This window comes from Plecotus auritus (genome assembly GCF_963455305.1).
Source record: "Plecotus auritus genome assembly, chromosome: X".
Classification (NCBI taxonomy): Eukaryota; Metazoa; Chordata; class Mammalia; order Chiroptera; family Vespertilionidae; genus Plecotus; species Plecotus auritus.
In genome coordinates this window covers 67,526,533-67,549,373 of record NC_137784.1, presented here as the reverse complement: position 1 = coordinate 67,549,373, position 22,841 = coordinate 67,526,533, and the positions used below count along the sequence as shown (strand labels likewise).

At 34.7% G+C, this 22,841-nt stretch overlaps 1 protein-coding gene across 1 annotated transcript in view; it reads right to left on the bottom strand.

The window, feature by feature from the left end:
- PCDH11X (protocadherin 11 X-linked) overlaps window positions 1-22,841 on the bottom strand; it is a 1,111,291-nt gene that overhangs the window by 189,989 nt on the left and 898,461 nt on the right. The window contains exon 7 of the mRNA XM_080652463.1: window positions 17,441-17,464. Within this exon, the coding sequence (XP_080508589.1) occupies window positions 17,441-17,464 (24 nt within the window). The remainder of the gene's footprint in view (window positions 1-17,440; window positions 17,465-22,841) is intronic.

Sequence of the window (22,841 nt, the reverse complement as noted above, 5' to 3'; positions counted from 1 at the left end):
CCTGACTGGGAAGCCCCCACTGCGGCTGGGTCCCCTCCCAGAGCTACGGGCTCAGACATGGAATCTGCGCCATCTTGAAAGGGAAAGTGGAGCTTATCGGAAGCCTGAAAATCCACAACTGCAGCACCCACAGAACAGCTGCGAGCCCCAGAACACCGGTCCCCTGTTGGCACAAACACACGGATTCAGAGGAACTCTACACTCCACCACGGAAAGGTCAGATTTCGCCTGGGATAAGGTGAGGTCTCTGGTCCCGGTGGGAGAGAGGAACGCGCGTTGTGCAGGAGCTGGAGGACCAGGGAAGTCTGTGCCTAGAAAAATCCGTGGCTGTTAGGGCTGGTGTGATCCATGAATGTGGAAGGGGGTCCTCAGAGCTGCTAACAGGATGGATCTGTAAAAAGCAACCCATTTTGATCTGACGTGCAGGGACAGCCTAAGAATCTCAAAGGTGTGCTGGCTGCTTAGACTTGCGCACAGACCCATTGTTCACACACTTGGGCTTTTTCCTCTTCAAATCCTTGCTTCTGATTACTAAGCCCAATACATAGGATCACCCAGTTGGGGACACCCTGGGAAACTGCGGGGGAAAGTGTTTTTCTGGAACCTGGGGATCGGAGCGGGGAGTGACCATCAGAAAGCCAGCTCTGAGGCAGCCCAATCCCACAAACCAGTAGTGAGTGCCACAGGGAAAGAAGACTCTAACACTGCCTAGAGAGGCCATATAGAGACCTGGAAGTCAATCCAGAAACACTGCCACCCAGGGGCTGAATCACAAATTGACTCTTGTGTAATCAAAAATAAAGGAATACAAGAAATTAAGACACACTGCCTGCTTAAAATCAGGACTGGCTTACAACAGTGAAGAGCAGTGGAATGCAGGGAACTGCAATACTGTCCAGACTGAGAAACAGGCGTGCCAAACAGAACAACAGAGGAAGTGAATGACCTTCACTACTCAACATTTTATTTTTATTTTTTATTTTTATTTTTTTATTTTTATTTTTGGCATCTTTTACTCAAGAAACTAATTTTTTTTTCCTCACTTGATTTTACCTTTTTAATTATTACATTATATTTTCAATCAGTATTATTACTACTACTATTTTATCTCTTTTTTTTTAAAGTATTTTATTTTCTCTTTATTTTACTTCGGGATTAGTGTTCTATATTCCATTTTCATCTTTCCTTTAGCATCGCTTTAATTTATCTCAACTCTACCTTTATGCCATCACACTCTTCCTAACCTACCCCTTTTCGGTGTCCTGTTTATCTTACACATTTCCTGCTTTAGATTTTCCCTATTCTTTCTGCTTAACCATTGTTAAAATGTCACCCTACTTATATATCTAATCTCTAACCACCTGCTCCAAGTGCATACACAACTCTCTCTTCACTGTCTTAACTTTCCAAAAAATTGTTTTTTCTCTCTGTCCTTTTGTTGTTGTTTGCTAGAATGTTGATTATATCAAATTTTTATGCTTTTTTGCGAGATTGTTTTGCTTATTCTTTTTTTGTTTGTTTTTTTGTTTGTTTTGTGCTTCTGTTTTCCCTCACTTCTCTTGATATTAGTTGGTGTTGTAGTTTGTATTAATCCCCAGGTACTTGTTGCTGGTATTTGCTGGGATGAGTGGTTGTTCTATTGGAGTTTCATCCCCATATATATAGTTTGTTCCCCTTTCTCTCTTAGTCTCTTTCTTGTCTCTCTTACTCATTTTTTCCCCTTTCCCAATTTCATTTTGACACTCCTTTTTTTTCTTTCTTTCTTTTTCCTCTTCTTCTTTCTCTCCTATCCCCTAATTTGCCTTTCTCTGGTGGTCACCTTTATTGGAGGTTATTAATATCGTGAATACATTTCTGTTCAGTACCTTGTGTGTTGTACCTGGTTGTGCTGTATTTTGTGCCTTTAAATCAACACAGGAGAGAGAGAACTACATAACCAGACATCCAGAGAAGAGAGACCATGGGGAGAGAAAGAAACAGACCGCATATGAAAGAAAAGCAGGCATCACCAGGAAAGGAAGTAAACAAAATGGAGGCAAGCAACTTCCAGAGAAAGAATTCAGAGAAATGGTCATAAGGTGGCTGAAAAGAATGGAAGATAAATTCGACAATATGAGCAAGAACCAAGAGGAAATGAAGAAGGACCAAGAAGAAATGAAAAATGACATCACTGCTGTAAAGAACTCAACAGAAAGCATCAAGAGTAGACTAGAAGAAGCAGAGGACCGCATCAGTGAGCAAGAAGACAAGATGGGAAAAAATACCCAAGTATAGCAGCTTCTAGAAAAAAAAATTAAAAAGCAGGAAGAGAGCCTAAGGGAACTTTGGGACAACATGAAACAAAACAACATCTGCATAATAGGGGTTCCAGAAGGAAAGGAAGCTGAGCAAGGAATAGAAAACCTGTTTGAAGAAATAATGACAGAAAACTTCCCAGATATAGGGAAGAAAAAACCCACACAAATCCAAGAAGCTCACAGAGACCCAAGCAAAATAAACCCCAAAAGACCGACGCCAAGGCACATTATAATTAAATTGGTAAACACCAACGATAAGGTAAGAATCTTAAAAGCGGCAAGAGAGTGACAGAAAGTTACATACAAAGGAACCCCCATCAGACTAGCAACTGATTTCTAAACAGAAACTCATCAGGCCAGAAGGGAATGGAATGAACTATACAAAGTCATGCAAAGGAAGGGTCTGAATCCAAGAATACTGTACCCAGCAAGGCTATCAATCAAAATTGAAGGTGAAATCAGGAGCTTCGCAGACACAAAAGGACTATTATCACCAAACCAGCAATGCAAGAAATGATAAAGGGTCTGCTGTAAAAAAAAAAAAAAAAAAAGAAAAAAAAAGAAAAAAAAAAGAAATAGGAAGCGAAGAAGGAACACAGGGGTAAAAAATAAAAATGGTGACGAATAAGTACCTATCAATAATAACTTTAAATGTAAATGGATTAAATGCCTCAATTAAAAGACATAGGGTAACAAATTGGATAAGAAAACAAGACCCATATATCTGCTCTCTACAAGAAACCCACCTAAGGAAAAAAAAAAAAAAAAAAAAAAAAAAACACAGACTGATGGTGAAGGGATGGAAAAAGATTTTCCAGGCGAATGGAACTGAAAAAAAAAAAAAAGCTGGGGTAGCAATACTTATATCTGACAAATTAGATCTCAAAGTGAAGGACATAACAAGAGATAAGGAAGGCCACTTCATAATACTAAAGGAAGCAATCCAACAAGAAGAAATAACTCTGGTAAACATATATGCACCCAATACAGGAGCACCCAAATACATAAAAAAACTCCTGGAGGATATCAAGGGAGAGATTGACAGCAATACAATCATAGTAAGAGACTTTAATACCTCACTATCACCATTGGACAAATCCTCTAAACACAAAATAAGCAAAGAAACATCAATCCTAAATGACTCACTAGACCAGATGGAATTAATTGACTTATTCAGAACATTTCACCCCAAAGCAACAGAATATACATGCTTCTCAAGTGCACATGGGTCTTTTTCAAAGATAGACCATATGTTGGAACATATGCAAAGTCTCTTCAAATTCAAAAAGATAGAAATCATATCAAGCATCTTCTCAGACCATAGTGGCATAAAACTGGAAATCAACTACAATAAAAACAACCCAAAGAAATCAAACACATGGAGACTAAACAGCATGCTATTAAACAATGACTGGGTTACCAGAGAGATCAAGGAAGAAATAAAAAACATCATGGCAACAAATGATAATGAAAACGCAACAATCCATATTCTATGGGACACAGCGAAAGCAGTCTTGAGAGGTAAGTTCATAGCTCTACAAGCCTACTACAAAAAACAAGAAACAATGGTAATAAATTACGTAACCCTACAACTCAAAGAGTTAGGAAAAGAGCAACAAAAAAGCCCAGTGTAAGCAGAAGGAAGAAAATAATACAGATCAGAGCGGAGATAAACGACATAGAGACCAAAGAAACAATACAAAACATCAACAAAAACAAGAGCTGGTTCTTTGAAAGGATAAACAAGATTGATGAACCTCTAGCCAGGCTCACCAAGAAGCAAAGAGAGAGGACCCAAATAAACAAAATCAGAAATCAAAGAGGTGAAATAACAACAGATCCTGCCGAAATAAAAGGATTGTTAAAAAATACTATGAACAACTCTATTCCAACAAACGACAACGTGGAGGAAATGGACATATTCCTAGAAAAATATAACCTTCCAAAACTCAATCAGGAAGAATCTAAACAGCTCAATATGCCAGTAACTATGGAAGAAATTGAAACAGTCATCAAAAAGCTTCCGGCAAACAAAAGCCCGGGGCCAGATGGCTTCAAAGGAGAGTTTTACCAAACATTCAAGGAAGAACTAAAACCTATCCTCCTCAGACTATTCCAAAAAATTTAAGAGGAAGGAACACTTCCAACTCCTTCTATGAAGCCAGCATCACCCTAATACCAAAACCAGATAAAGACAACACAATGAAGGAGAATTACAGGCCAATATCCCTCATGAACGTAGATGCCAAAATCCTCAACAAAATTCTAGCAAATCGGATCCAGCAGTACATCAGAAAGATCATACACCATGACCAAGTAGGGTTTATCCCAGGAATGCAAGGATGGTTCAATATCCGAAAATCAATAAATGTGATACATCACATAAACAAATTGAAAGATAAAAATCACATAGTCATATCAATTGATGCAGAAATAGCATTTGATAAAATCCAACATCCTTTCTTGATAAAAACTCTCAACAAGGTGGGAATAGAAGGATAATATCTCAACATAATAAAAGCTATATATGATAAACCCACAGCTAACATCATACTCAATGGACAAAAACTAAAACCATTTCCCCTAAGAACAGGAAGAAGACAGGGATGCCCACTCTCACCACTCCTGTTTGACATAGTACTGGAAGTATTAGCCATTGCAATTAGATTAGAAGAAGAAATAAAAGGCATCCAAATTGGAAAAGAAGAAGTAAAGCTGTCCTTATTTGCAGATGACATGATATTGTATATTAAAAACCCGAAAGACTCCATTAAAAAACCATTAGACTTAATAAATGAATTCGGCAATGCAGCAGGATACAAAATTAACGCCAAGAAATCTATGGCATTTCTATACACCAATAGTGAATTTACAGAAAGAGATTAAAAAAGCAATCCCATTTACCAAAAAAATTAAGATACTTTGGAATAAACTTAACCAAGGAGGTAAAAGACCTATATGTAGAAAACTACAGGACACTGACAAAAGAGATAGAGGAAGATGTAAACAGATGGAAGAACATACCATGTTCATGGATTGGTAGAATCAACATTATTAAAATGTCCATACTACCCAAAGCAATCTATAAATTCAATGCCATCCCCATTAAAATACCAAAGGCATATTTCACAGACCTAGAAAGAACTCTCCAAAAATTCATCTGGAATAAAAAAAGATCCCGAATAGCCACAGCAATCCTGAGAAAGAAAAATAAAGTAGGAGGGATCTCAATACCAGATTTCAAGCTGTATTACAGAGCCACTGTCCTCAAAACAGCCTGGTACTGGCACAAGAACAGACATATAGATCAATGGAATAGAATAGAGAATCCAGATATCATCCCAAACCACTATGCACAATTAATATTTGACAAAGGAGGTATGAGCATACAATGGAGTCAAGACAGTCTCTTCAATAAATGGTGTTGGGAAAATTGGACAGATACATGCAAATAAAAGAAACTAGATCACCAACTTACACCATACACAAAAATAAACTCAAAATGGATACAGGACTTAAATATAAGACGGGAAACCATAAAAATACTGGAGGAATCCACAGGCAGCAAAATCTCAGACATATGCCAAAAGAACTTCTTCACTGATACTGCCCCTAGGGCAACGGAAGCCAAAGAAAAAATAAAGAAATGGGACTACATCAAAATAAAAAGCTTTTTCAGAGCAAAAGAAACTATCAACAAACAACAAGAAACCCCACTGTATGGGAGAACATATTTGCAAATGTTATCACTAATGAAGGTTTAATCTCCAACACCTACAGGCAGCTTATACAACTTAATAAAAGGAAGATAAATGACCCAATAAAAAAATGGGCAACAGACCTAAATAGAATCTTTTTGAAAGAAGACAGAAGGAAGGCCAAGAGACACATGAAAACATGCTGAAAGTTACTAATTATCCAAGAGATGCAAATCAAAACGACAATGCAATACCATCTCACACGTGTCAAAATGGCTATCATCAACAAATCAACAAACGACAAGTGTTGGCGAGGATGCGGAGAAAAAGGAACCCTCGTGCACTGCTGGTGGGAATGCAGACTGGTGCAGCCACTATAGAGAACAGTATGGAGTTTCCTCAAAAAACTGAAAATGGAACTCCCATTTGACCCAGTAATCCCACTCCTAGGAATATATCCTAAAAAACTAGAAACATCAATCAGAAAGGATATATGCAACCCTATGTTCATAGCAGCACAATTTACAATAGCTAAGATTTGGAAACATTCTAGGTGACCTTCAGCAGATGAGTGGATCCGAAAACTATGGTACATCTACACAATGGAATACTATGCTGCCATAAAAAAGAAGGAATTCTTACCATTTGTAGGAACCTGGATGGAATTGGAGAACATTATGCTCAGTGAGATAAGCCAGTCAATGAAAGAAAAATACAACATGATCTCACTCATTTGTTGATAATAAAAAACATTATAAACTGATGAACAAAAAGATAGATACAGAGGCAGTAAAGCATCAAACAGACTGTCAAATTACAGCAGGAAAGTTAGGGAGAGGTGGGGGAAATAAAAGATCAACCAAAGGACTTATATGCATGCATATAAGAGTAACCAACGGATGCAAAACATTGGGGGGCGAGGGCATGTATGGGAGTGGGGTGGGGGGGGCAATGGTAAGATATGTACACATATAATACCTTAATAAAAAATAAAAATTAAAAAAATAATAAATAAAAAAAAGAAATGAAAATATATGCCCACACAAAATCTACTATACAAATGTACATAATAGCATTACTCATAATAGCCAAAAGATGGAAACACACAAATGTTAATCAGCTAATGAATGGATAATAAAATGGCATATCATGCAATGATATATTAATAAGCCATACTAAGGAATTAAGTAGTGATGTATATTTATAATATGGATAAATCTTAAAAACATCCTATATAATAAAGAGGTAATATGCAAATTGACCCTCTCGTGTCACAAGATGCCCACCCCTAAGTCATCACAAGATGCACCACAAGATGGCTGCCCCACGTCATCACAAGATGGCCACCCCTACGTTGTCACAAGATGGCCAGCAGGGGAGGGTAGTTTGGGGCAACCAGGCCTGAAGGGGAGGGTAGTTGGGGGGGTACCAGGCCTGCAGGAAGAGCAGTTGGGGGCAACCAGGCATGCAGGGGAGGGTAATTGGGGGTAATTGGGCTGGCAGGGGAGCACTTAGGTGTCAATCATGCCAGCAGGGTATCGGTTAGGGGGCGATCAGGCTGGCATGCAGAAGCAGTTAGGGGCAATCAGGAAGGCAGGCAGGAGAGCAGTTAGGAGGCAGCAGTCCTGGATTGTGAGAGGGATGTCTGACTGCCAGTTTAAACCAGCAGTTGGACATCCCCTGCGGGGTCCCAGATTGAAGAGGGTGCAGGCTGGGCTGAGGGACACCCCCTCCCCAGTGCATGAATTTCGTGCACCAGGCCTTTAGTTATCTATTTAAAAGAAGCCAGAAATGAAAGACCACAAACTGTATACGTTTCTTTTAGACATTTCCAATATAGGAAAACCTATAGAGACAGAAGTGAGAATATTGGTTTCCAAAATGGAGATTTGGGGGATTGGGGAGTGACTGCTAATGGTTATGTGGGGGTTTTGTGGGTAATGAAAATGTTCTGCAAACCAATAGTGGTGAAGGTAGCACAAATACATAGATATATTAAAAACTATTGAATTGTGCACTCTAAAAATTGAACTGTACATTATGTGTTATATCTCAATAAAAATACTCAATCAAAACATTATAGTTCTACATAACTTTTCAAAGACAAAACTTTTACAGCAGTTATATTCAAGGGAAGACAGAAGAGTTGAAGAAATTGCAACACACACTACAACTCAATTCTATAATAATACAAAATTCCTAAAATATAAAATTTGTTAATTAATCAGTATAAAAGCTTTTATGATTTCCAATAGAAAATCTTTTCAAGAAAGTTTATTTAGTTCAATTAATTGGATTGTATTTTCTAAGTAAATACTAAAAGTAAGTAAATGTTGCAAGATATAATAATGATTTTGAATTTCCATTAGAGTATAAATAAAGATATTATTATTATATTATCATAGATAAAATTGAAATTCAGATTTTTGTATGGAAACCTGAGATAAAAGATGAAATAAATAAAACTTTAGGAGCATTTCCCCTTCATAACAAATCTGTTTTTGAGCATCAAGTCATTACAGTAAAATATTAAGTTTAAGGATGTCATAGTCCTAACCTCAAAATAAATTAGACAAAGTCATTACTGATAACTAAGAAAAGGAAATGTTTTTATACCTCAGCAATTAGATTATAAAATTAAGTAGTTCTGTTTTCTAACTCTCAAACAATTCTGATGGTTTTAGGGCCTTGAAAAATATGGCAAGTTATATGTGATAAAAAGTATTTTTATAAATTTCTAAGTAAAATTTCAATAATATTATTTTTTCATGATGGATCTACTTATTTACCATTTTTGTTTTAAAAATGAAAAGGAATTTTATAGCAGGCATACAAGGGTACATTTTCAAAGTGATCCACCTAGGCAGACTTTGGCTTATACCTTCTGCCTCTGAGTATTTTGAGAAAATGTTGAGAAGTATGGATATAGTTTTTTTTCTTTTTCTGGAAATCCCATTCAAGATTTATTTCTATGCTATCCTGAAGCAAGGTCATAATATATCAAAATTTCTTATATACAATATCATTGAATACTAATAATAAAAATCTTTTCACCTACTTATGAATAAGTACCTCTACTTCTATTTCTCTTACTTTCACTTACTAATTTTCTCCTATTATCCCCTGCCTATTACAGAGAGTAGAGGATGAAAGAAGGGAATGTAGTATAGTGCCTGGTATGCACCAAGTACTCAACAATGATTGTTGAATAAAAGAAAGGAAGGAAAGGAGAGCTATAAAGAGGCCTGCAAAAGGGAGAGTTGGGAGGAAAAGGTAGGACAAAACTTAGGAAACATACACTCAAAATATTTTAGTATAAATGATAAATAGGGCTACCTCTGTAAATACAGAGATGATTTGATCAAATATTGTTAGAATAAATGTACCTACCTATTTAAAAATAATCCTTTGTTTCAAAGTGACTTCATCTCTTGCTGCTTTGAAATGCATACAATGAGTAATGTTTTACACCTGCTCATTGAAAGTTGATTATTTTTATCATGATCATCAAAATTAATATTTAAAAAAGGGAAAATTAGTACTTAATACCACACATTCTGCCTTCTATGATCATGCTTTCTTTCAAGAACTATGTCTAAATTAATGATGAGAGAACCATTCTAGAATTGAAACGTTTTGTGAAACTAACCAGAAGTAACAGTAATTTCTATAGTGCATGATGAGAACTAATTTCAGTAATGTAATGCAATAAATAGTTCTATTAGAACTGTTTAAGATTAGTTTTCCCACTAATTATACAGATATTCAAGAATAAAAGTTAAAATGAAGCATCTTTCTTTGATTGGTTAATATTTACTTACTAGTAGCCCATTGTGCGATATTGCACACAGTAGGCCACCTGCCACTTCCACGGGAGCCAGTGGGAACCGCAGCGTGCTGCCAGGAGCCGTGCTGCTTCCGTGGGAGGCTGGTCCGCCATCTCCTCTCTGGGTCTGCGCTTGGCCACGGAGGCTGCGGGCTGGACCCCCTGTCCCCCAGAGACCTTCTAAGGCTGGGGCATTGCCACAGTGACAAAGCAATCATCCCACCCCAGCTGCTCTGCACCTGCTGCCCAGAGACCCTCAGTCGGGGACAAAGCAAGCATTCTGCCAGGCCCCTCATACTGCCCACTCTCAGATACAGTGCCCCCAGGACTGGGGGACTCTGGCAAGGCTGAGGGGACTGGGCGCCACCATCTTGTTTGTGGCTATGGACAGCGCCATCTTTGTGATGGAGTAATGGTTAATTTGCATATTACCCTTTTATTAGATAGGATCTTATCTTCTAAATTGTCACCAGACTAACTAGTATAGTCACCTTTGATCTGCTATAAAATTCTTGTATATGTATTTTGGAGTGATAATCATTTTCCAAATACTTTGCTAACTTTCCAAGCACTTTTTAAAAAATAATTAATGTCATCATATCTCATTTTGATTATTTTTAAATCATATATTAACTTTAGATATGCATTATGGTCAGTTTCAGTACTATTTTATTTTACTACATCGATCTACCAATTTCCGCATAGTTACTATCATGCTTTGTTAACACTTTATATATTCTGACACTTTCTGACAAAAACATTTCCCTTTTTTTAGTTTTTAATATATTCTTATTCTTTAGATTTTAAATGCATTTTTAAAAGTTTAAGAAGCCCTAAGTAAATATATTTGAAAAATGTTTAATGTGGTTTCTCTAAAGTTTCCTATTTCTTTCCTCTTATCTTATAGGATATTATTACATTTGGAGATCAGCTGCAACTACTGACAACAAAGGAAATACAATTTTGTTAATCTGATGTAAAATCCAACTGTGTAAAGCATCAACAGTTGCTTTCTCTAAGCTGCAAACTGTAAATATATATTCTAAATTTCACTTGGATTATGAATAATAGCTGCGTACTGTAGTTCACATCTTTACCAATAAGCCATGTTATAATTAGATTGATTGTAGTTAAAATATAAAGCATTTATCCATTTATTGGAATGTTGTTCCACTAAATGAGCATTGAATTTAATAACTTTGTAAGACATTTTCTGTTTTTAGTTTGGTGATATTTTGAGCCAATAATAAGTGATCATAGAGTAAATAAAACAATGTTTTAAATTGTCTCTGACACACAACACTATTTGGAATTGTTTTTATAGCTGATAAGTCTCAGAAATATATCCTGTTAGTATGAGCACCCTGAATACCACATGTAGACATCTATTATATAAATATTTTACATTTCCTTAAGATATTATAGGCTTTTATTTAATATTAGAGGCCCGGTGCATGAAATTCGTGCATGGAGTGTGTGTGTGTGTGTGGGTGTGTGTCTCTCAGCCCAGCCTGCACCCTCTCCGATCTGGGCCCCTCAAGAGATGTCCAACTGCCCGTTTAGGCCTCTCACAATCCAGGACTATTGGCTTCCAACCGCTCCCCTGCCTGCCTGCCTGATTGCCCCTGATCGACATCTAACTGCTCCTCTGCTGGCCTGGTCACCCCTAACTGCCCTCCCCTGCCAGCCTGGTTGCTCCCAACTGCCCTCCCCTGCAGGCCTGGTCACCCCTAACTGCCCTACCCTGCTGGCTTGATCACCCCCAACTGCCCTCCTCTGCTGGCCATCTTGTGGGGGTCATCTTGTGTCCACTTGGGGATGGCCATCTTTGACCACATGGGGGCTCCATCTTGTGTGTTGGAGTGATGGCAATTTGCTTATTACCTCTTTATTATATAGGATTCTTAGAAATTCAGATTCTTAGATTCAAATTAACATTGTAAATTTTTTATTATTAATCTCTTAAAATTGAAGCACCACATTTTGTATGCACTGGAATATAGAAACTTTGCAGCCTTTTGGCTCCAGTTCTGGCAGTGATTAGTACTGACTATTATAAAACATTATACAATACACTTTCAAAACTCACCCAGGCCGCCCTACCAGTGTTGCTTAGTGGTTGAGCATCAACCCATGAACCAGGGAAAAACTTGGATGCCCAAGTTTCAGGCTCATTACCCAGGAGGGGGTGTGCAGGATGCAGCCGATCAATGATTCTCTCACATCATTGATGTTTCTATCTCCCCTTCTCCATTCCTCTCTGAAATCAACAAAAATATATATTTTTAAAAATCACCCATGCCTGTGTAGCCTCCAGATTAACTAGTGCCAATCAGTATTCTATACTAAAGGCTTCTCTTGCAAACTCCTCAGGAGTTTCAAGAAGCAAACTGTAAGAAATTGTGGTTAAGAACCTCAAGCATATTACACAAAGTATGCAATTAAAAGTGTTGACTTTGATGTATACAATCCTTTGCTGCTTCACATTTGACTTTTCTTTTCATTGCTCATGGCAGTAAAAATCAAGTAGAGTATTTTTCTCACATGTTTTCCTTTTTTCTTTGAACTTTGACCAGCCAGGGGGAAAATATTCTCAGATGAGCAAGCATAAAATCAAGGGCTTCAAGGGTTTCTGCTTGTTTGTTTATTTTTTTTCAAGGTATAATATCAAACTAATGTATACCAAAGCCCTTTTTTCCTCTGCAGCCCAAACCCAACAATTACTAGTAATCCTTTGTATTTGAGAAGAATCTAAAGCCGTGCTGATATAGTAGCCACTACCCACGCATAGCTATTGATCACTTGAAATGAGGTTATTTGAGGAAGTGGTGAATGTGTAAAATGCATACCAATTGCAAGTCTTGCTATAAAAAAAATGTAAAATATCTCATTAATAATTTTTATATTGATCATATGGAAGAATAATAATATTTTGGGTATATTGGGTTACATAAATATATAACCAAAATTACTTTCACCTGTTTGTTTTTACTTTTTAAAATGTGTACCAATTATACAATTTAAAATTATAAATATGTATCTCATTATACTTTCCTTTGACAGTGCAAATAAAAATCAATGATAATAAACCACTTGAAATTCAAGACTCCTGGGCTATATTCTTAGATTGACATTTTACCTAACAAAAATGTTGGGTTTTCAATAATCAATTTTTGTGTGTATTCTAGAAAAAAATTCTTATTTTAAAGTATATTTCAACCAAAAATCTCTGCCTCATAATAGACCTAACTTTTGATGTGGCATCTGCAAATGTAAGTAAATAAATTTAATATTTTATCTTTTTCCATGTCAAATAGAATCAACTTCAGACAATCTGGAGAAAAGTGACACATGTTAAAATTATGATTTATGAAATGAAGATTACTATTCTAATTAGCTGTAGCAGAAATGAGTATTTAGAACTTTCTCAATGATTATAGCTTAAGTTTGAGGAGTGTTTTGCCAAGAAGCAGCTAATATGTCACTTAGCAAAGACATGAATTTTAAAAAGACAAACAGAATAAACCCAGAACATACAGTTTTTAAAAATGCATTTTATATTAACAGATTGCAAACTGTTTCAAAACTATGCAAAGAGTTTTTATCAGAATGACAATTACAGTACCACACTCATTTTCTAACTTTAATAACACTGTATAGTCTAAAAAATATACTAATTTTCAATCTAGTCTACTTTTCTGTGATAAATAATATCACATTTGTTTCTTTTTTAAAATATGAAAATAACATTAAAAGCATACAGTTTTATAATAAAGCATATTTTTTCTAGCTCCATGTATCAATGTATGATATATAAAGAATATGATGGAATGAACTTATTTTATGTTATCTAAAGAAAGAAATTTTAGATGTTAAAATATCCAAATGCTTCAAAAGACTAAATATTTTTACAAATATTGTTCTATGATATTTTAGAGTCTACTATTAATAGTCTAAAACAAAACTGCATGTTGATTCCGTTCTGTGGTCAGAGAACTTATTGACATTAAATTAACATAAAGGGATTAATATTATGGTCTGTGCTATAAATCTGTCATTTGAAAACTTACTTATGCATTTTCATTAACTCCTGACCATGGGAAAAATTCTTTGTGATAACGCATTAATTTTCTTATTAATTGACATATGAAAAACTTCATAAATATCATGAATAAGTATTAATTATGTCTTATGTTCGCAAACTCCTATTAACTAAGTAGTCAAATGAAGATTGGTAAAGAGATTCATTTGGCTTAGAGATAATTTGTTTTGCCAGTCTCTCCTAAAACCTTCCAACTCAACTTGCTTTCCCTCCACATTCTCAGCCCTAAACAGTTTCCCCTTACTCAAAATCCAACAATACAATCTAAAGTAATTAACTCATAGATTATAGCTGGCCTTTGAATACAAACAATAAATACTGAAACCTAGCTCAAGAACAGATCTTTGAGAGTTATCTGAGGGCCAGAAGATTAAAGGTTGTCTAATAAAACACTATAAGAATATGACAAAAATCAGCTTGTGTAATTGAGCTTTTGCTATGGACAACAGACAAATGACAGCTGAAAGATAAATGAGTTAACATTCTACTGCTCAAATCCTAGACCTCAATTAAAATAGAAAATGCAATAGCTGATACTCTCACTCTGATGCTAAAACATGTTCCAAAAAACAGGAAAGAACACTTGCAAACAAATTCAATGAAAGTTTTTACTTTATAAATGTTTAGTAATGTATATTTTCCTTAGGAGGAGGGACAAAAATTTTTGCAATGAATTAATTGATAAGTATATACAGGGTGGGGCAAAAGTAGGTTTACATTTGTGAATACATGAAACAAAGTTTATTCTTATATTATTATATATTAATTATTGTATTAGTTTCCATACAAACAATTGTAAACTTACTTTTGTTCCACCCTGTACTTGCAGTTTCTTCCCTGGGGATCAGTAAAGCATCCCTAGAAGTAGAGGCAATTCTCTTACTATTAAGAACTTGCATTTGCATATCTAATTTATTATGAAAGAAAGAACCTCCTTTCTTATACTTAAGAAAATAATGTCATTCCAGGTAATCAGTCAGCCTTCAACTGAAAAGTTTAAATGAATGAAATAATCTTTGTTTCATAAATTTGTGATTAGGGTCACAGAAGGCTTTTTTTCTATTATGTACTAACATTTAATAATATGAAATATGCCTATGAAATTATATTTGAGGTAAATAATAACAAGTCTACTGAAATGAGCTGATAATGAAAAGGGGTTATACAAAATATGGTATGAAATTTATCTACACTAATAAAAGAAATATGCAAATTGACTGTACCTCCGCAACACCGACCAGCCAATCAGGAGTGAGTATTCAAATTAACCCAACAAAGCTAGCGGGTTAATTTGCATACAAAGGCATGGAGCAGCCAGGCAGGGTGGGACACCTGCTATGAGGGGGATGGCAGGGGTTGAGGCAGCTACAGGAGTGGTGCTCCCACTGGAGCAAAGAAGACTGAGGGCTCCGGCCAGAGTGAAGACTGAAGGCTCCAGCCAGAGTGAACACTAGAGGCTCCAGCCTGAGCAAAGACTCTGGCCAGAGTGAAGACAGAAGGCAGTGGCCAGAGTGAAGGCCTGGGTCCCGGGTACCACAGGAAAACCGGTGCCAGCAGCCAGGGGAAGGAAGGCCTATTGCACGAATATTTGTGCAATGGGCCTCTAGTCATAAAATATAAGCACAAAAGTTATTATGCTGTTTCAGTGCAGCTTCAAGTCAAAGCCCAACTATGTTATGAATATACTAAGTAAATTAGAGTAAAATTTAAAGTGTGGTTTTAATTGTAATGATCATTATGCATTTGTGTACTGAAGAAGGTTCAAAATCGAAGTAATATTAATGCTTACACAGGTATAGTGCTTTAGAAATGGTCAAATGAATCCCTATATTGTTTAATCTTTATTTGCTGCAGTTTCCATGTCTGAAAAAATAGAGAAAATAATAAAACTTCCAAATAAAAGTGTTGTAAGTATAAAAATAGAAACTTGTAGATTATTAGGGAAAGTATTTAGAACATAGTACACACTCAATAACTGTTGTTGGGTTTTTATTTGTTATTATTGTATTTTTGCATTTCAGCAGCATGATTTCTCTGTGAGGTTTAAATATAAATATGATCACTACATTTTTTTAAATGAGGATGGAAAATGGAGAAACAAAGTTAAATTACTTGGCCAAGTGTACACATCTAGTCAGGTGGAGAACTATCATTAGAACTCAATATGTCCTGACACAAATTCAAATGCTCTTTCCACTATTCCTTTGAATAGTTATGACCAAAACACCTTGACTTTGTATTACAACTGTAAATATGTCCCCATGACTTGAGATAGCTATAGTTCCTGAGCAATATCTATCAGGGGGCACCTAAAAACTGATGAGAAGGGAAGAGACAAAAAGAAAAACACATGCAATGCATTCACTTCCACCTGAGTTACCGATATAAACATTGCCTACACAAGACTTTCTAGGAAAATAAGATATTTAGCTTGAAATTCCATTAGTTAGGTGATAGTCAAAAATTTACAATGTACATTAGAACTAATTATATAAGATTTCAATAGAGCTACTCCAACATAATATAAAAGAGACCCAAACAAAATTTTATAAACATTTAAAATACCAAAAATAATGAAGCATGCTGATAGTATTGATGAGATGTCAAAATAAAAGATTGAAAGTGAGGTTCTTTACATAATAATTTATATTTTTATGATTAATTTCAGGAAGATTTTATTATTTGAGTACTACCTCTACTTGGTCAAAATATCAATGGACCATAACCTACATTCAAAATAAGTGTATGAAGCAAAATAAAAATAGCAATGGAACAATATGACAGATCCATACCCAAATATAAAGTAGATGATAAATAAATGGGTACATAATTCACAATGAGTGCAAATATACAAAATATCCTGCATCATTTTTCCAACTTTATCAGCACCATAAAATTATATATATATAATTGACTATTTAAACTTCACATTTAAATAAATTTATTTTCTATCAACCATAACTTAGTATATATTCACAGGTAATATATGCATTATAATTTGGCAAAGAAAATGAATATTATTTATAAATTCACAAAGAATATAAAAGTGGGTCATTTTTTTAGGCATGTACACAACATGTGCATTTTACAGATAGAGTTTAAGTAAAAATATATAAAAGTAGATTATATCTTTAATGTCTCCTCAGACAAAATGCTGAATATGTTTACTGTGTCAGAGGAAAAAAATGAATAATTAAATATGTAGATAACTGGAAAATAATCACTGTAAATAAAAAAATGACTGACTATAGGGTCATGGTAATTTTGCTTTATAAAGATTAATTACACATAACTTGGGAAAAACATTGAAATATACAAGATACACAACCAACTAAATATTTTCCTAGATATCAGTTCATTTTAAACATAATAAAATGTGTTTGAAACAAAGAGTTGAAATTAAAATGTTTTATGAGAAGTGAAAAGGCCAAAAGTTCTTAAAATGAACACAGATTCACAATACACTTTAAAATGAAACATGCACCATGGTTATGGTTTGTGGTGATTTCTACTATACCTTTCTTTAGTCCAGGAATGAAAGCTAAAAAAAGAGTTTAATAAAGTTAAAGACATTATATTAATTTAGTAAACAAATGTAAATTATAATATATAACAATATATTTTCAACTTCATTTTGCAGAGAATGTAATGGCTGAGATAGATAAGGTAGAAAACCAATAGCCCATGAAATCTTTTGCTGTAATATGTTTTTCTAAAATCAGAAAAAGCCTATACTATATGCCGGCTTTTTGGGAAACAATGATTGGTCCTTAACCTAAAGCCACTGTATTGTTGAATGCAACATTTTGTAAAAACTTGACAGATTTTTAACTTCATTTTCTATGTTAGCAAAGTATAGCCCTACATTGAAATTTCAGTTTCTCTCATGGAACCTCCTACAAGAAATGAAATATTACAGGGGGAATATTTTTTACTTAACTTGCTCTGACTACAAATCTGATGTGGAAAAAAGTAATGGGAAAAAATAAAATAATCAACAGATTAACATGAGGATGGCCCAATAGAAGAATTCTTACCTTGCTTTAGATACTTTTTCTTTAATATAGCTATTTTCATAACTAAATTTCATTTATTTTTCACAATTAGAATATGGAGATTGGAGATTATTATCATTATTTTCCACATAAATAAGTTTAGGCATTGCATTAAGTGACTTCTTTCAAAACACTAAGATTATGCTTGACCTTGGACCAATAACAAAGTCTATTTTTAAACAAAACAATTATCTACACTACTAAAAGAGAAAGATGCAAATTGACCATACCTTCATCATGCCCACCAGCCAATCAGGAGTGAGTATGCAAATTAACCCAACAAAGATAGGAGGTTAATTTGCATACGCAGGCGCCGAGGGGCCATGGAGATGATGCAGGCAGTCCACACCACCCCAGCAGTTTCGTGCCTCTAGGCAGCATGGGAAGGTGGAAAGATGGCTCTGGGCTGGAGCGAAGGTGGCGCCAGCAGCCAGGGGAAGGAAGGACCATTCTTGCATGAATCTTTGTGCATCTGACGTCTAGTATGTTTATAAAAACTTCAAAATGTGCTGATCTGGCCAAAAGACTATCAGATTTATTCTTTGTAAAATTCAAGGCCAGCAATATACATATAAGGATAAAAACTTTAAAAATAAACATTGTGAACTTGTTTTAAAATGTTTTTTGAATAAAATTAAAATACCATGAAACTAAGGACATATTAAATGCTTAGAGAGAATGAACAGGTCAGAGATAGAAAAGTGAAGGTGAAAGTAATGTTCCTATGCAATGATGAGGATTAATGAGAGAACACTGTAAAATATTTTAAGTGTTATTGACAAATACCATACATTTATGTTTCATCATAAGGTTTCCCCAACCTTTTATAATTATTTGAATAATTATAAAAGAAGCATTTATTCAAATGCCTTTCATTTTCAAAATTGAACTATCAGCTGTTAAAGTATGTATACATTTTTGGAGGACACCTTCTATAAGCAATGTAATTTAATGGTAATATATGTGGAAGTATCAAAACAGTGCTTTCCCAAGTCACTTCAAGTAGGATTGATCCTCTAAATAAATTTAACAACCCCACCCCTCAAATAATCATTCTACTTTAATAACTACTGTGAGCACATGCATTCACACAAAAATTTCTAATTTATTATTGTAATATATAACCAACTCTTGTAATATTTAAATGTAGTTTTCAAAAATACTTGACTGAAAAAAAGGCTGCTTTAAGCAGAGAAGCAATAAAGTGCTTGCTTTCATTTTGAAGACTGCAATTTCAATGTAGTCTAGACCTTAGCTATCAAATCCTTTCTAATTTGGTAACTGAAAAGGTCGGAAAAAAATTGAATGTGATGGGTCTAGATTTATTTCTAAGGGTAAAGAGGTACAAATAAAAGAAACAAAACAAGTGACATAACAACAATAAACATGATAAAAAGAACACCTTTAAAAAACTTATCCTAGGGGACTTTTAGCTCCCAAGCTGAAAAATAAAAATTGGTTTGTAATCCACTAAAGTCAAATATTGATCAATTTTCATTAAAATTCAGGATAATAAACAGATTCTGTATAAAATTTTCAAGACTGACTCTAAGAGGCATTTAAATTCATCACTTGAAACATGGTAAAAAAAATGGTGAACTTTTTCTGCCCTCTAAGGTAATATGTGCTGACACAGAAATTAATAAATACATCCATTACAGTTACAAAATATTTTTTCATAAAGTCCATCTCCAAATGGATCCTTAAATTTCAAGCTGTTTCTTAAAGTTTAAAGATTTATTATTTGATATTTTTAAAGCATTAACACTGTTCAGGATTTTTTCAAGATCAAGGTAAGCACAGTCCTAATCCTTTGAAATATTACAGTTGCTTTGAATCACTATGACCAAAGTGAAATTTATTAATACAACCAAATGTTATGTTATGAAAGACTATGTATATCATCTATGTGTAACTTAAAATGTAATTTTACTAATATATAAAATGAATACAGCTAAAAGTTAAATATGTTTCCACTGAAAAAAAAAATTGTCTTCAGGTTATTAAGTATTCTGAAACTAAATGTATTAATTAATAAATTAAAACAAAATAATAGTTCAGATATTTTTACTTGCATAAATGCAATAATAATATTAAAATTTAAGTTTGTGTATGTGCTTACTTTGAAATATAACTTAGTTTTTTATGTTATTTTCTGAATCTATAGCCCCCAAAATATTTTAATTAGTAAATTAAAACAACAGAACTTACTGGGAATCTTGTATTACAGAGTTTAAATTAAGGAAACATGCTTTATAATAAAAACTAGAGTCCCGATGCATGAAATTTGTGCAAGGGTAGGCCCTGGCAGCCGCGGCTGCTGCCTCGGCCCTCGCAGGCCCGGCTTCGTCAGGAAGGTTGTCCGGATGGTCATTTCACTGTTCGGCCATTAGGTTGATTTGCATGTTACCCTTTTATTATTATAGATGTAGCTCCTATTTAAGTTACATAAAATTGCTAAATTTAATCATTAGAACACTGCCAAAACATGCTATATTATTGTAAATGAACATATTTTAATATTTTCTTTATAATCCTAACACAAATATTTAAGTACCCATGCACATCAGAGAACTCTGCTAATTGTGAAAGACATAATTACAAATAAATAGATAATGTATGTATAGCTTAAAGGTAAAAAGAGCTCACTACAAAATTGATAGTATTGAGATAATACTTGTTAATGAAGTATCATGCATCAATCTATAATTGCCATTTATTTCAGGAGAGTAGTAACAGTTTACTTATTTTATTATGCATAATTTTAGAGTCACATCATAAAGCTACTTTAATGAAATTTTAAAAGGTCATAATTTTTGTAGGTAAATAAAATTTAAAATAATTTTAAGGACAGTCATTGGGAAATCGTCAGATATCTTTGCCACTAGAGTCAATTGAAGGATAATGTTTTATATAAATATTAATTAAATAAATACTTAAATATTTATTCAATACATTATCTATATCTCCTTAACTAAATATATTGCAATATTTATTTTGCTTCTAGAGAAAAATCTGATCAATCAAGTTTAAATGTACCTGAAACCTAACAGTTCTAAGTTATTATAGACTAACTTTTAGGAACAAGTTCCCCAATTATTTTCTTATGTCAGCCCCACAGGGTTTTGTACCAAAAGTCACAGAACATTCCAAAATCAGTATAAAAAATAAACAAAAAAAACACACAACAATACATGAAGATGGTAATGTCAAATTAATAGGCCAGTACCTAGTTTTCTTTGAATAATGCTAATTTTAAAGTATTCTATAAGATGTGCCAAAATATTCAATTCTTCTTGATGTAGAATTCAAATAACCCCAGTGCATCTCTTGCTGATTGCAAAACTAATAAGCTGTGGCATTAATGTACTTATGTAGATCACATGGAGTCTAAACCACAAAAATAGTGAGGCTCAAATCAAATTTTCTGTTCAAATTGTGTGAAAGGTTAAGATTACAAATACAAAGGCTGCAAGATGATTAATGTAATTATATTTATTTACATTGAAAGCAATTTGCAAGCATATAATACATTTCTCATCTCTGTATATTAAAATTTCCATCCATATCTCTCTGGGTCCTGATTTTTTATAAAAGTTAATTTACTACTAGATCAAAGAAATATTCATTTCAAAATTGACAACAACTAAAGTCATGGTGTGAGCTTTATTATGGAGTTCATCAAAGTCTTAGAAATAAAAATTAAGCATTTTAATTAAATATGTAATTACCATTTTCCTCATCAATAGAATACTGGTTGACCAAACTCTTGCTGTGCCATACCAAATGGCTCCTTCTGCTTTATAGCCAGAGTTGTATGACTTTTATAAATTTCTGAAATTAACTACATTTTCCTATTCATCACAAAATCTTTGTAATCTATAATCTTGTTTACATTTTCTAAGCTTTTATTTGTGGGGTACCTTTGGTACCACTATAACAGATAGTACTTTCAAACATCTTTTTTTTTTTTCAAATTGACAGTGTTCTAGCACTTTAAAGAACAAAGAGGTACAACTTATATTTTATCTAAAATAAAACAAGTTTATAGGCCAAGGACCAGAGTCCTTAGAAAGTCATGTTATTACCATAGTTAGCTACTTATTAATAAAGAAAAGGAAGCAAAGGGGAGTTTGGACACTGAGCCTGTTTCAAGGTAGCTCCAGCTTCAAACCCTGAAAAATGGCAGGCAGCATTGTCCCTCCAAGGGGATTAGCACCCCTCACTTGCCCCCTCTGGTTCAGATTGTGTGTGCCCTGGAGGGAGAGTAGGGGCAGAAAAAGACATGCACAATAAAGTAAAAATGATGTGGGGGAAGTGTTGGACCATAGAGGCTTGCCAGTCTAATCTGGGAACAAGATTGAGTGGGGTGTGGACACCTAATGCAAGCCTGCGAAATATTTGGGAAGTTGATTATTTATTTTGAACTAGAGTCCCGATGCATGAAGATTCATGCAAGAATGGGCCTTCCTTCCCTGGCTGCTGGCACCACCTTCGCTCCAGCCGGAGCTGCCTTTCCGCCTTCCAATGCTGCCCAGAAGCCTGGAGCTGCTGGGGTGGTGCGGAACGTCTTCATCGTAGCTGGCGACAACACAAGTGGCCCATCCCGGGCCGCTTGGAGCCTGTGTATGCAAATTAACCTGCCATCTTTGTTGGGTTAATTTGCATACTCACTCTTGATTGGCTGGTGGGCGTCATGAAGGTATGGTCAATTTGCATCTTTCTCTTTTATTAGTGTAAATAAGCTTCCGATTTCTCCTAAGCCTGAAAATACAGAATGCCAGGACAACATAACTCTCTCTATCTCTCTCTCTTTTTCTCTCCCTTCCCCCCCTGACACACTCACTCCACCCTGTTTGTTCT